Source organism: Dunckerocampus dactyliophorus, chromosome 18 (assembly GCF_027744805.1).
Source record: "Dunckerocampus dactyliophorus isolate RoL2022-P2 chromosome 18, RoL_Ddac_1.1, whole genome shotgun sequence".
In the NCBI taxonomy this organism is placed as follows: Eukaryota; Metazoa; Chordata; class Actinopteri; order Syngnathiformes; family Syngnathidae; genus Dunckerocampus; species Dunckerocampus dactyliophorus.
The window spans coordinates 15,268,972-15,284,287 of NC_072836.1; the positions used below are offsets into that span (position 1 = coordinate 15,268,972).

A 15,316-nucleotide genomic window follows, 5' to 3' on the forward strand; every position below is an offset into this window, starting at 1 on the left:
TTTTTAAAATGAATACAAAATAAAACAATTTAATAGAACAATATAATAATAATAATAATAATAAATGAATGCATTTTTTAAAATAAAAAAAACATGAATTGTGGGAAACCCTAAACCTTTCTCTCTGAAAAATGTTCATTTCTTTTTCTTTCTTTTTTTAAACAGAAAACCATCTCATTCATCCTAGATCATGTACAACATTTAGTAATAACTGTTTTGTGTTTTGCTGTTCGCTAATATAATGGATTTGCATACAGCATACAGAAAGCAGTAACTTCTTAAATGAAAAATGAATGTAATCAGCATAAATGACACTGTGAGTTTGAAATGTCTTACCTTGTCAGCTTGTCTATGCTAATTATTCTTGTCTATGCTAATTAAGCATTAATTTATCTTTGCTAGAAAATCAGATTCTGCTATCCAAGGACTGTGGAGGAGTTGCTCCAGCAAATTGCAGGCCTTCATGAGTCCAACAACACTTTTCCCACTCCTCCATCACTGGTCATCGTTGACAGATTGGAGGACTTTCTGTGTGGACCTGCATGTGATCGCTACAGTGGGTGTCACCCAGGTGAGCAGTCTTGCGCTGCACACGTAGCAGCTCTTTTGTGCGACACGGCTACGTTTCTCACAAGTGTCCTTAAGCAGCAGGCACCGACCTCATCCCCCTGCCGCATAATCGCCTCTTATAAGTCACAAGAGGACGGTGGAGACTCCTCCGTTTCGGATCCCGTCCTTGATGCCCTTGATCGCTACTTTGAGGTACGATGTACTCTGCACCAAGACAGAAGCTACAAAGCCACAGAAGCGGGACAGCAGGAGGTGTGGCACATTTATTTTTCTGGAACTGGCATCACTCATGAGCCTTGCACCACAGACTCTCAGGTCAAGCTGGCTTTAGCCCAAGAGTGGCAGCTGTTAATGTTTCCTGATGGTTTAATGGAGTTTAAGTTAGTTTGAGCACCTTTTCATCAACTAGGGACACACTGAAGCCACTTCGATTTGTAACAGTAAGTTTGCAACATGTTATCGCAAGAATTTTGTATTTTTTTTTGTATTTAGTACATAACTGACCGTACAAACAGCCACTCGAGCGTGACATAGTCCTAACCAATGACATATGACATACAGAAGATTAAAAAAATGTTTTCCACTAAAAGAGTCCATTACTCTTCATATAAACCTTGCTCATTTCTCTGCTCAGTTTGAGTTGTGAAGCATTTCCTGATTACAAATGCAGAAATGTCTTTCTCTTTCAAAAAGAACAGACAAGTTGATATTTGGAGATTTTCCTCTACAGCAGGGATGTCCAAAGTATGGCCTGGGGGCACACATTTTATACTTTAAATGCGTCTAATAAGTGTGTCAATTATTACAAATTATTACAAAATGCGGCGTTATTTTAAGTCTAATAGAATAAATACAACAGTATTTTATTACAAATGTTGATGTGAAATCGTCGGAGAGCGTCAATGTCAAGCCAGCAGGAGGGTTTGGAGGAGGAGCGAGCCATTTTTATGGGCGTTTATGGGCGTTTTAGTCAGTTTGCTGTGTATTTCTCAGTTCATGCGTTAATAATGGATTGGATTTAGAAATTTTGTTGACTCCAAAAGCGCTGCCTTTCTGGAAAAGTACATCAAAATATTCATTTAATGTAAATGAAATTGTTTCCCTTCCATTCTATGAACATGAATGTCATAATACAATGTATTATAGGAGTCAAAACATTTATTGAAGTCTTCATCAGTTTGTACACATTTTGGACATGTTTTCATAAGAGAAGCAAACCAAAGGCAAACATTAGTGTGACTTTTAATTCAAATACCACCAATACGTCTTCTGCTCTTCAGATGGCGGCAGTGAGTAGAAACAAGCAATACAAAACAATAGATCTAGCCACAAACAGTTCCTGTGCAGCCTACAGTCATCTTGGATTCTACAACTGGGAAATCGACGTTATGTTATTTACAAATACAGTGATTGTTTTGTACTCATAAGGAGGAATTGTAGCAGAGCTGAAAGATGTAGTCTGTTTAAATCTCTTCAAAGGATCGTAACCCCCAATGAATTAGCTCATCTCGAGATCACATCCTGGTGTTACTTTTTTCCTACCTTAATGTCAATTTAGATTTTCCTGAAAGTGTTAATCCTGCACATTAAAGGTATTTGTGGAAAATAGTTCAGTTTTGTTTAAATTTGTAGTTTGATCCAAAAATTCGAATGAAGAGAACACTGTCACCGCCGCGTACAGCCATCATTTTGTCCTCTCAACACCTGCATGGTGGCATTCGTACATTAAAGTGTCGAGTACTTTTTATGAAGAATTGCAAAACTGCGGACAGTGCCTGTGTGTGTTTTGTGGTACTTTGATTCTGGAGGCGATAGCATACTGCTGTTGCAAATGAGTTTAAACACCTCTAAGCATGGCAAAGGACTCACCTCCTTTTAGAAGAAAACAGATCCGACTTTAGGGTGATACTGCTGAGGGAAGAGCTATTGGACGGTTAGTACACTGGAACCCGCTTATGTCGACAACCCCTGGACTGGCTGACTGATATCGAAACTAAAACTAGCCATCGCTTGCATATTTACTTGTGACATTCGCCAGAAACATAAGGAGAATTGACGGTATTAAAGGACTTTTCAACCTACCGGAGTTTTGTTGATATGGTTTTCCTCCATTTGTGCATTTTATTTTGATTCTTCTATTTTCATTTGGTGATTTAAACTTTGGCTAACAGAGCTGCGGTAATACAGTGTTTCCCAGGACTGCAATCTATTTGTGGTGGTGGTTGGCCAATTGGCCAATGGACACTGTAGAAGAGAGGAATAACATTCTTGGAGCGACAAAACATTAAAATGTAAAAAAAAAACAAAAAAAAAAACATGAAAAGCAAAACAAATATATTCAGATATCATCTGTCCCTTGTTTTTATTGTTTTTTTTAAAATGCCACAAAAAAGACTAAGCTGCCTGTGAGTGCTTTTAGGTAATGGAGGAGCCCTTTTGTGAGGTCACTTTTTTGAAAACGAGTGTCTAGAGGGGTCTGAGTACTTGCTAAATACAACACTGATCCCTCCTGCTACATCTTATTCTGTGGCAGAAGCAGAGTTACGATGCATACCGCCACTTACTGTATGGAGTTGTAACAACAAGTTACGCTTACAAACCATCCCATAGTGCAGTAAAGCTTTTGTTTCTTCTTGTGACCTGTGACCTGTTAGTTCAGCCAGCCCCACACACCATCGTGGGCTCTGAGAGCAGAGAGTGCCAGGCGTCGAGTTAAATGCCCGGTAGGGTTGGGCATCGAGCATCGAGCGTTGATGGGAAAAGAGATGTTTCGATTCTACCGGGATCGCTCATTAAAAAAAATTTTGATTCCTACTTTCGATGACCGACCAGCCCAGCCCATCCATGACAATCGAAAAAAACATTTTTTTAAAAAAGTTAGTCGGTGTGGTAGAATCCAGCGTAATACTGCAATGTACACCGTATGTATATTTTAAGTTGTCGGCACAAACGGACCGATTTGTCTTAGAAATCAGCCCTTTGGGTTTTAAATTTCATATCGAGAAAATCGGTAGACTTAAGCAGGCGCTTTTTAGTGACAAGAACACCACGGTGGACCGGGACTTGATGAGTTAATCGACGTAAACGGGATCGACTCAGGCCAGTTCCATTGTAGTTCACTTAGGCTAAATTCCCACCGCTTGTGCTCGTCACAATTTCCCTTTGACAGACCAGTTTGAGGTGTAGTCTGCTTTTACTAAACAAGATGAGTGGTAGACCAAATGTATGGACGGACTTGTAGAGTCAGCTACTAATGATCAGTAGCAGAAGCATTTTAAATGTTGGCACTCTGTACTTCGGCATTTCGGAGGTTAAACAACAGGATAGCTTAAATCTAAAAGAATCTCTGTGGAAAAACATGAGACAATCAATCGCTTGACCTCTGGTTTTGTAATAAACGGCCTGTCCACACGGGAATGTTTTCAGGTCAAAACGGTAAAGTATGTTATCGTTTCAGTCTTTTAGCCACACGGCAACAGCGTTATGGGTAGCATAGAAACTGCATTTTGCAGGGTAGGAAAATGTGACTTCCCGCTGCCTTGTGGACCTGCAAAAGACTGAGTTCCAAGAACGACCAGAAGTGACGGGTCGTGTACTGCTACCGAAAACCCAACATAATATCTGAACGGTTCAACTGGCATGACTCCCAGTTGACTCCCATTTTCCTGATATTTTTTTTGTCTTATACTAAGACGACGGACCTTATGCGCATGCACGCTTTCTTCTTCTGTAATTTTGGTGTGTGTGTTTATAGTGCTGCAAGTAGGTATGTAAGTATGCGTTGCATCGTTTTCTCCCAATCATCCATTCCCATGTGGATGTGACTATTTACTGATCCGACACTGGGTGGACATGATTTTTTTGCAACCTACCGAAAAAACACCCCCCAAAAAACATGAGCATTCTTGTGTGGACAGGACCTTAGTTTGATTTTATCTATGAGGTTGCCAGATCGTCATGCCAACCCGTCGACTGAATACTAGTGTTTAGCGAGAACAACACAGACAGCGTTTCTAAGTATTGAAACAGATCACGGAAGACTTGATTTTGCCTTTATCGGTCTGAGTGGTTCTAGTTGATGAGAAGCCATGCAGGTTTGACTGATAAACATCAGTTTAGGTGCAGTCTCTTTCTCTGAAGTCACCCCGGACAATGCTTCATCAATAACGACTCTCCCGATGTCATCTGCTTTCCACAGAGAAACCCACTGCCAAGAGTCTGGTTTGACTACACAAACCTAAGGTAGATCAGTGAGCTTCAGATAGTGCTGTCGTCTTCAAGGGAAAAAGCACCTCAAGGGGTAAAGACTCCTCAAGAGTGTTATTATCGTCTTGGCTGTGGTTGTTCCCAGTGAGGGTGACATAAGCATCCTGAGACTCCAGCAGAGGCGACTGGGAGGACTGTTGCTGCGCCCTCAAGCAGTCCATCACCCAGTGGTTGTGTGTCGTAGTTCTCCATCTCTCTGTCAGAGCCACATCGAGACCTTTCTGCATACCCTCCTCTGCGCATTGGAGAGTGAAAGCCCTGGACCTTTTGGGCGGCAGGGGTGGGGTGGGCGGTGGGGGGTTCAGGCTTAGCTCTGAGAGGACCTCCAGAGATGTGGGGTAATCCTCTGCGTAGAACAACGCTGGGGTCAACCGGAGGCCTCCGTTTGTCTGCTTTAGCCACTCCTGTGCAAGAATTAAACGGAAGATCAGGCCGACTTAATAGTCTGAGATGAATTAGGCTGTCCGTTGGTAGGAACCTCGAAGTCTTAAAGGTAAGAATGGTTTTATGTAATGGGTAACGTACTGTATGAAACAGATGTAATGCGGTGGTTCTCAATTATTTTCTGTCGTGCCCCATAAGGGGACAGAACTCTTTCAAAGTGCACTTAGTATTCCTTTGTTGTGTTTTTACCTAATCAGTGAGTGATAACAGACTAATACGTTACGCTAAGATGGTAAATACAGTAAATACAATTCAGCTTTCGCGACCCTGCAGATTCGCTGATTTTTGATCAAAGCATATTTTAAAATTTGTGGCAAAACCCGCCCTTTTAAACTCCGAAATTACACCCTTACTCATACAACACAAAGCAACAGGAGTTTATCAAAGCAAACTAACCAACTATAAATAACACAAGTATTGGAACTGTACCACATGGACTATACAGGCATCGAAATAAATGCTTACGCACCGCTTACAACCCGCAAGGTACACTGGGAGGCTCATGCGCACAATTCCCCCAACAGGAGGTTACCCAGCATGCCTTGTGGGTTGTAAATTGTACAAATTGTATTTTTGGCTGCACCATGCGTGAGGTAGGCGTTTGGTTTGATGAAGTCCTGTTGGTTTATGTTGTGCATAGTCCAGCCTTCATCAGAGTGGCTAAAATTATTTAAAAAGTTACATTGGTGCCTGAATTACTTGCAGTTTTTTGCCGTTCTCGGGTGGCCCAGGAACGGCGCTAAAAATCTACTCGCACCGTGCTATAATGCTAGGACTCTAAGCCTCGTTCTTACCTGAAAGTCTCCACCATAATCGGTAAAAAGGCCTTGGAACTTGGCATCCGGAGTTGGAATTGTTGGCCAGATCTTCTTAATCAAAAAACTGAAACGATAACAGCGGGTAAACTTATTCTAAGATTCCTCTAAGCGTCAACTGATGTGGATACTTTGGAAAATCCTGACCTGCGATTGGACACGAGTACAGTGAACGACAGCACCAGTAGGATGAAGAACATGATGAGTGTTAGGAACACGATGAGCAGGTTGAGTTCTGGGAAAAGGACGAAATGAGCAGAAGGTTGCATGTGCGTTGTTGGCGTAGGACAGCATTTTATCACCACGATATTTTGCCAACATTAAGCTAGTAGCAGAACACAGCCGTGCATTGCCAGAACGCCAACTGAAGAAGGGAAATCTTCAAAATGTCTTCTTTATTTAAAACCATTTGAATGGTTTTCCCGTCTTTAATGTATCAAAGTGGCCCCACGCATCTTTCGCTTAATAAAGTCAGGACACCCCTGATGTACAGTAAGTGGTAATGAATGCAGACCTGCAGGCGGTGTCTGCATGAACACCGGCTCGCTCCACACGCTCCAGTAGCCGTTGTAGCTTATTCCATCCAGCTTTACACGTACCCGCACTTTGTACTTACTGCCTGGCTCTAGGCCCCTTAAAATCACCTCGGAGCTGGCTTGTACCACCTCCACCTGCAAAACAAAAAGCCCTTTCTCAGTAATGAACACCCCTCAGCAGTCCGTAATTTATAGAGCAAGACAGTGAAATACAGTACAGTGGAACCCTTCTATGTCGAGCAGTCCTAATCCACCATGTTCTTGCTAGCTCTAAAAAAAAGTGCCCGCTTAAGTCAACATCAACATATATGTGCAAGCAATGGGTAGTTCCGGTTTTGATTTCGTTTATGTCAACAACCGTCCAAGCCGGTCTAAGGGGTGTCGACATAAACGGGCTCCACGGTCACTCATACCTGTGTCATGTGGCTCTCTGCCGTTGCATACGAGACCTCGTACATCAAGCTGTCATCCATGTACTTGAGGGTAGGAGGCACCCAGCTGACATTCAGCTGACCTTGCTGACCGGTGGTGCTGACAGTCACGTTAGCGGGAGGATCCAAGAGAACTGGTGTGTATAACAACACAATACAAACAAAAAAAAAGGCAATTTACAGCTCAGCAAGAAAAGGATTAACTCTACAGGTTTTGCGTTCTGTTTGTTGCCTTTTGCGCCACAACTTGAATTAAAGGGACTGAATGCCTGTGTAACGGGGTCCTCCGGCTGCCTAGGGGGCGCCAAACCTTTGAATGTCCAGCAAGCATCAAGCATTGAGAATGTCCTCTTCCTGCTTTGAGTATGTAAGGCACGCCTGATGTAGCACACGCACACACGCATATAGTTAGTTTGTTGTCAGCTAATAATAGCGATTTGACCAAGTTTAGCTGTTAATGATATGATAGGTACGCCACCAGGTGTACCGCGGGAAATGATACATTTTCACTTAATCAATTCAAAAAAATTTTTTCTAAATATTTAAACTTTCTTCTCCAATATTCTCTGTAAATTTTCTTCTCAGAAAATTGCAACTTGATTTTGTTTTGTTTGTTTCTCATAATATTATGACTTAAACATTTTTTTTTCAAATCTATGCTAGTAGTAATATGATTAGTTTATTCTTGTAAATTTGCTACTTTTTTCTCTTAATATTTTGACTTTATTTTTGTAAAATGACATGGGTTTTTGTCTTAAAACTTTCAGTTTCAGTTTCTTCTTGTAAATGTTCTTCTCGTAATTATGAATTCATTCCCATAATATTTTTGACTTTATTCTTATAATATTATAACTTTTTCCACAACCTCATTTTCCAAAAATTTAACAACAACTTTATTTTGTTTGGTTTGTTTCTCATAAAATTATGACTTTTAAAATTAATTTTTTTTCAAATCTATGCTACTAGAATTACATAATTTTTCTCATAATATGATGAGTTTATTCCTGTAAAATTGCAATTTTTTTCTCTTAACATTTTGACTTTATTTTTGTAAAATTACATGGGTTTTTTTCCAACTTTCAGTTTCAGTTTCTTCTTGCAATTGTTCTTCCCGTAATTATGACTTAATCCCATAATATTCTGACTTTATTCTTATAATGTTAGAACTTTTTCCGCAACCTAATTTTCCAAAAAATTAACAGCAACTTTATTTTGTTTGCTTTGTTTCTCATAATATTATGACTTAAAATTTTTTTTTTTCAAATCTATGCTACTAAAAAGACATAATTTTTCTCATAATATGATGAGTTTATTCTTGTAAAATTGCAATTTTTTTTCTCTTAACATTTCGACTTTATTTTTGTAAAATTACATGTTTTTTTTCCAACTTTCAGTTTCAGTTTCTTCTTGCAATTGTTCTTCCCGTAATTATGACTTCATCCCATAATATTCAGACTTTATTCTTATAATGTTAGAACTTTTTCCGCAACATAATTTTCCAAAAATTTAACAGCAACTTTATTTTGTTTGCTTTGTTTCTCATAATTATATGACTTAAAATGTTTTTTTTTTCAAATCTATGCTACTAAAAAGACATAATTTTTCTCATAATATGATGAGTGTCACGCTTCGCAGGACAGGAGCGTGTACTTCCTGTCCTGCGCCATTATTCTGGCAAGCTATGCTTCCGGGGTGGTGGAAGGAACTGCCACTCCACGCCTGGTGGCCGCACAGCTGCGGTCAATACTAATCACTGACAGTTAAAAGACCAGCGCCGTCGTATGCGCCGCGCTGGTTCATTGTTGTTGTCATTTCCATCGTTGATTTTTCCGTGCTGTCACCTACCTGTGTATAGTTGATATTATTTTTCCCACAGAGTTTTTCCTCTGTTATTTTTAGTTTGTTCCTGTCCTGCGCAATAAAATTACTTTTATTTTTGCACCTTGCCGCCTTCTCTCTGCACCCTGGGGGTCAACCTGCCGACAGCTTCAACGTTCGTGACAATGAGTTTATTCTCGTAAAATTGCAATTTTTTTCTCTTAACATTTCGACTTTATTTTTGTAAAATTACATGTTTTTTTTCCAACTTTCAGTTTCAGTTTCTTCTTGCAATTGTTCTTCCCGTAATTATGACTTCATCCCATAATATTCTGACTTTATTCTTATAATGTTAGAACTTTTTCCGCAACCTAATTTTCCAAAAAATTAACAGCAACTTTATTTTGTTTGCTTTGTTTCTCATAATTATATGACTTAAAATGTTTTTTTTTTCAAATCTATGCTACTAAAAAGACATAATTTTTCTCATAATATGATGAGTTTATTCTCGTAAAATTGCAATTTTTTTCTCTTAACATTTCGACTTTATTTTTGTAAAATTACATGTTTTTTTTTTTCCAACTTTCAGTTTCAGTTTCTTCTTGTAAATGTTCTTCCTGTAATTATGACTTAATCCCATAATATTCTGACTTTATTCTTATAATATTCTAACTTTGTCCGCAACCTAGTTTTCCTAAAATATAACAACAACTTTATTTTGTTTAATTTGTCTCTCATAACAAAACTTGCTCGGACTGAGCGAGGAAGGAAGGAGGAAGTGAGCGATTTTAAGAAACAAGCAGTTGATGTTTATGAAGTACAAGTACAACACTTACAGTAACACACTAAGTCTAAAACTGACCACTAACTCTTCATTCTGGTGAGGGCTCACTCATTATCAAACTGTTTTCGGCTATAATGAACCCTTTTGCCAGTTATTATCTATTTGTGATTATCATTAAGTCTGCTATATCATTTCTTTGCAGCAAGTCTATACCTCGACTGTCACTGCACCGCATTGTTATGTTGCCTTATTGCGTTCCCATGTGTTCACCATCGGCAAAGACTCGGGTGAACAAATGAATTGCATCTGATGTGAAACGGATGAGGGGTAGGATTAAATAAACTTTGCTTCTTCCTGCTCCTTTTTGGACGTGCGGAACTGTGAACTGTCCTGTGTGACGTACTCAGGTGTAACTCGTATGCCTGTTCAAAATGAATGCAACCATGACCATCACGGTAATATTACGACTTAAAAATAACGGCTTTTTTTTAAAATATATTTCAACTTTAAGCTGCTAAAGTTTTTCATCAGAATATTAGCACATTATTCTCGTAAAATGTCGACTTTTTCTTTTTAGATTACCGCTTTTTTTTCTCTTAATATTTTGAATTTATTCTTGTAAAATTACTGCATTTTTTTCCATTTTTGCTGTTTTTTTTTTTTTTTTAGTTTGTTAAATTATATGTATATAATGTGTGGCGGGACATCCCTGTAGTGGATCATGTTCCACCTCAACTCTTCCACCTCCACTCTTCTAATTATCCCGCCTCCCTTTCCCTCCAAAAATATAACCCCAGACTTTTTCACGTGCCTAAAAACCAAAAAATCACATCAAAAAAGGACTCACACACGAGCTCAACGAGGAGGCTCCGATTGTGTATCAGCTTTGTCTCCCGGTGAACTTGGATGTCCATTTGGACGAACATCTGCGTTCGATTCAGGTGGCAGACCAACAGCCTCTTCCCGCCGTGTGCCCGGTGGACCGTCAGCGGGCACCTGCTGCTGTTTTCATTTCTGTTGGGGACGCGGAAAAAGGTTTTGAGGCGAACATTGCGGTTGCAGTTTGCATTTGGTGGATGATCTCTGCCATCTGGTAAGATCAGGACTGTACCACTACGGTAAATTGGTCAGGGGGCAACATAATCGGAAAACTAAGCAGTATGTTTACGCCAGAGCCTCTATGTCAGGGATTGTCTAGTGGACGTGTGTACACGGCACTCATTTGGACCCTTTAATACGCTCGCACCTTTGTTGCTCTCCAAGTACGCATTTTGTTTGATTTAACTGCTTTCAGTTTTGAGTTCGGTCCGTGTGCTCCCGCTGCGGAGACAAGGCTGTGATTCATGGGCTTGTAGAACATTATTTCCCGTGCGTATCCAAGACCCAGAGGGTGTACAGCCCTTCTCCTCTGATTTCGGATCGACATTTGCGATAAAAATGACTTTTGTGAGGCACCAATTATTTCCACCTTTCTCTCTTGAATTACAATTGTTCACTCGCGACGAAGGAAGCTAACGAGATAAATAGAGTTGACGTCATGTCACGCGCTCAACCCTGATGAAGACCCTATGAGAGCAAGGGTGTCCAAAGTGCGGCCCGGGGGCCATACGCGGCCCGTGGCTTGTTTCTTACTGGCCTGTGGCACATTGTAGAAAAAAACCAAAATAAATCAAATAAATCTGAAATGTTGACATAAATAACCAATGATAACACAAAGTTTGGTCTGTGTACTATACAGTCATCCCATGTGATATCAGATTGATTATCGCTCCCTTGCTCGATCACGGTTTTTCAAAAATTAATTAATTGATAAATGATCGCTGTTTCGTGGTTGACTGTGGTGTATTATTTGTAAAAAACAATATTGAAAGACAAATGTATACTTTATTTAGTATTATGTATCCGTAATGTTCCATTATTCAGACATGAGATTACCGTCACATGACATGGGGTCAGCCATGGTATGTCCGACATGATGGACTTTCTTAAGTTTAGAAAGCAGTGAACGCATTGGAGGCTAACTAGTTAGCTCGCTAGCTTGCTAATAGTTGAAGCCATGGCTGTTTCTTGTGTCCCTGCAGTGATCCCGTAGCCTGCGGATTACAGGTGAGCAATGTGGTGTAAACAAAGAATAATAGGAGTGTAAAGGTGACTATAGGGGTGTTATTTCATGTCTACAGGGCTCTAATAATGGTTAAGATTGTATTTAGAAAGTCATTACGACGTCAAACAGGTTTTCTATGCTCTAACTACAAAAATGTTCCATTTATTAATATTGAATCCTACTTCTTGGCATTTTTATTGGCATAAAAATGTAAAATCGGTATTTTTTTTTTTCCCTATAAAGAAAATCTATATCCAGTAGGCCTATAGGCTCCCGTATTTTCCGGCGCGCAGATTATGACCTCATCAAACTGCATCTGTAGCGTGTAAACAACTATGGGTGGCCAGTAACAAGCTAGCTTGCTCCTGACTAGCGTTATGTCTGTGGTGTCTCCTACGGACATTAAACTAGCATCGCTATCTGTTAGTTACTGTCCAAAACAGTGCTCATCTGTAGGGGTGTTTTGGAATCTTGTGGAAATAATAATAATACAAATGAAATAACTTAGATTTTAAGGAATTTTTAAGGAAATAATGACCAATTACAAACAAAGCTTGCTGCACATAAAATAATTAGCAACTTAAAGTGTCGTCTTTTGAGATTATAACAAAGATGGGTTCATAAATGGAAATAGAAATTGAGTCGCGACCATTTTTAAACTCCCAGGAGCCTTTGACCGCACCACGGCTGGGCAAAAAGCAGGCGCGGCGTGATAGGTGGTGCAGCATGAGGACACAGCCACACACACACACGCTGCAGATGTGAACCAGCCTACGAGTTTTCCAGTGGTGAAAAATCGTCACGTAAAACCGGATTTATGATCAGTTTTTAAGTGCTTTCAGCTTACAAAGTCACCTGCTTTCAAAGCCAAACTAACCAGGCAAAGAAACATGACACCACCCAAAAGCTCGTCGTCAATCACGCAAAGCATGAACAGCCGTTTGGCTGCAAAGGGAGAGGCGGCTAAGATTTGACAGGTTTGAAAAGCTTCCGTGTACAAAATGTCCCCCGGTGGTTGCTGTAATTGTACACAAAGAATACGAAGATGAAGACGGTAAATTCTTACTGGTAGTTGTATGTGAAAGAGTACTGGTCCACAGAACCAGCGCTGTCCTCCTCCTCCTCCCAGAAGCAGGTGAAGTCCTTCCTGCCTTCTGCAAAGCATTTTGGTGTTTCCGCTTCTTCTTTTAGCATGATAGAAACTGCACGGTTGCGGTGCATGCAGACAAAAGTCACGTTTTAATCCTCCCAGTTGGAAAAAAGTTGCATATGTAAGAGTGAAACCTTACCTTTCTTTTCAAAATCTCGCCCGACTTGGACGCCGGGGGTGTGCGCCCTCATGGCGCACACCGTGGCGGAAAGTGCCAGCAATTTTCTCAGGTGATCACATGTCATCCTCCTGTCTTCTATCCGGGAACGCAAAGAGTGTTGTTGTGCACAACATGAGCGCAAACTGACACACGCGTCAAGCCTGCGTGTGTGTGTGTGTGTGAGAGTGTGTGACTGCGGGGGTGGGGGGGGGGGGGGGGGGTTGTCCTGTTCGGGCTTCAGATACCATGGATAGAGCAACACGGTTAGACGGCTGCTCCGCAGCGATAAGGTGTGTGCGGAGATGTTTACTGACTCCTTAAAGTCAGAAGAGTAGAAGAGGAGGAACCATAGTAAGGTTAAAAAAAAAAAAAAAAAGTATTTACCACCCAGTGGGGGTGGGCAATACTGCAAATGTTGGTATCCATTCGATACCAGTTAAATACGATACTGATACAAATACTTTTTAATGTACATTTTTCAACATAATTGAATTACTTTGTGATTTTTGCCTTTAATTTATTGATGATTCTAATCACAATAAAACACAGGTATTGTTTTATAAATATACATATTAAATAATTATAATATAAATATATAATAATACATTTTTAATGATAATGAATGTAATAATATCAACAATAACACATAATAAATAACAACAATAATTCAATATCTAATTATAAATATAATAAAATATAAATGTAATAAAAGTGTACAGATTTTTGGTAAAAAAAATATTTATTGTATTCATTTTTTTCCAAAAACAGGCCGTGTCTTCCTGCCGAAAACACATCTTATTCACCGTAAGGTTGTAATGATTTATAAATACGTGACAATACAGGTAAAACATACAGCACTGCATGTTCCACTGTGAGAAAGCCCGCAATTTGCACATGTTTATGTCTTTACGCTTCACTGAAAATGTTTTTTTTTTAAGATTTTGCACTTTGTTCCGCAGTCCTTGAACGCACCATCGTTGTGTGCTGTGACCATCGACACCGTGACTCCCGATTCCATCTGTTCATCGATCATCTGACATGATCATTCATGAGTGGTGAGTACTTTCAAGTATTTTATACCTCAAATGTGTTTAATGAGTGCGTGAGGCTTTAAACCTGAATGGCGTCGTGAGTGAACAGTGGCAGTTGAAGAGAGAAGGGGAGGGTTCTGGAGCTGAATGTAATCTAATTCCGGTTCCAAAAGTCACTTTTATTGCAAAATTGGAGAATAATATCAACATGAAGGAGGGGGGAGTAGCGAGCCGTGCCACAAATAGACATTTGCGGAAAATGATCACAGACGAGAACTAAAAAACATCATCACACCGGTATCAATTCCATACCCTCGACACTGATATTATTACCATCCACCTCTGCCTCTTCTCTTGTCAAGTGGCCGTCATTCTTGTAACTGATGACTCCTGTTTGTGTCGAGAAAACAGTGCACTGTTTACCGACTTCAGAAGCAAACATAAACCGTTCCTTATCACCACGCGCCTTGTCTTCGTTTGACCGCCGTTATCGGCGCAGCAGACGAAGCTGTTCCTTCACCCTGATAGGTGGCCGACCCATCCCGGCCTGTTCAAATGCAACTGCGCGCCTCCTTACATCATTTGAGACAAGGCAGGGCCACTCAGTTCCAGTCAAATCTGGACTGATGCAAGAAAAGATGCACTTTACTGAAATGGGAACTACCAGCGGTGGACGCACAATTCAGATAAGTTGTAAAAGTGGAGGGCAAGCAGAGGGAAGTGGTGGTCGGGAAGGGAAGGTGAGGAAATGACTGCGGTGTAGCTGGGCAGTCAGATAAAACACAAGAAAGACAAACGCCCTGGTTTAAAGTGCTCCTGACACCAAAACACTTGTTATTCCCGTTATTCTTCGCCGTGAAAAGCAACACTGAAAGGCAAATTTCCTGTGTGGGATGTGTGCTCCAATGTTGACGTACAGTATTGACCCTGTTTTACACTTTGTCACTGAAGGGGTGAAAAAGGAGGAAGTGATGTCACTTCAAGAATGGAACACATTGGTTTCTGTCTTATATATACAGTATACAGTACAGTATATATACAGTGGGGTGAAAACGTACTTTTTTGCATGTTTGTCACACTTGAACGTTTCAGATCATCAAAGAAATGTAAATGTTAGTCAACGACAACACAACTGAGCACAAAATGCAGTTCTCAAATGAAACTTTTTATTATTAAGGGAGAAAAAAATCCAAACCGACATGGCCCT

The 15,316-nt window shown here is 40.2% G+C and overlaps 2 protein-coding genes across 6 annotated transcripts in view; one reads left to right on the forward strand and one right to left on the reverse strand.

The window, feature by feature from the left end:
- swsap1 (SWIM-type zinc finger 7 associated protein 1) overlaps positions 1 to 15,316 on the forward strand; it is an 87,408-nt gene that overhangs the window by 371 nt on the left and 71,721 nt on the right. For 2 of the 5 annotated variants that reach the window (XM_054760517.1, XM_054760516.1), the window contains exons 2-3: positions 403 to 762; positions 14,038 to 14,133. In XM_054760517.1, the coding sequence (XP_054616492.1) occupies positions 403 to 762; positions 14,038 to 14,115 (438 nt within the window). In that variant the 3' untranslated portion in view covers positions 14,116 to 14,133. Of the gene's footprint in view, positions 1 to 402; positions 2,760 to 4,768; positions 4,824 to 14,037; positions 14,134 to 15,316 lie in introns of those variants that run through there. The other 3 variants (XM_054760519.1, XM_054760518.1, XM_054760515.1) reach the window with 3 other exon arrangements.
- Positions 1,316 to 13,211, reverse strand: epor (erythropoietin receptor). Its single transcript, XM_054760513.1, has 8 exons — positions 13,058 to 13,211; positions 12,835 to 12,970; positions 10,512 to 10,678; positions 7,045 to 7,196; positions 6,610 to 6,766; positions 6,243 to 6,330; positions 6,075 to 6,162; positions 1,316 to 5,240 (listed from the first exon to the last, which is right to left on the reverse strand). The coding sequence occupies exons 1-8, from the start codon at positions 13,161 to 13,163 to the stop codon at positions 4,818 to 4,820; spliced, it is 1,317 nt and encodes a 438-aa protein (XP_054616488.1). The 5' UTR covers positions 13,164 to 13,211; the 3' UTR covers positions 1,316 to 4,817.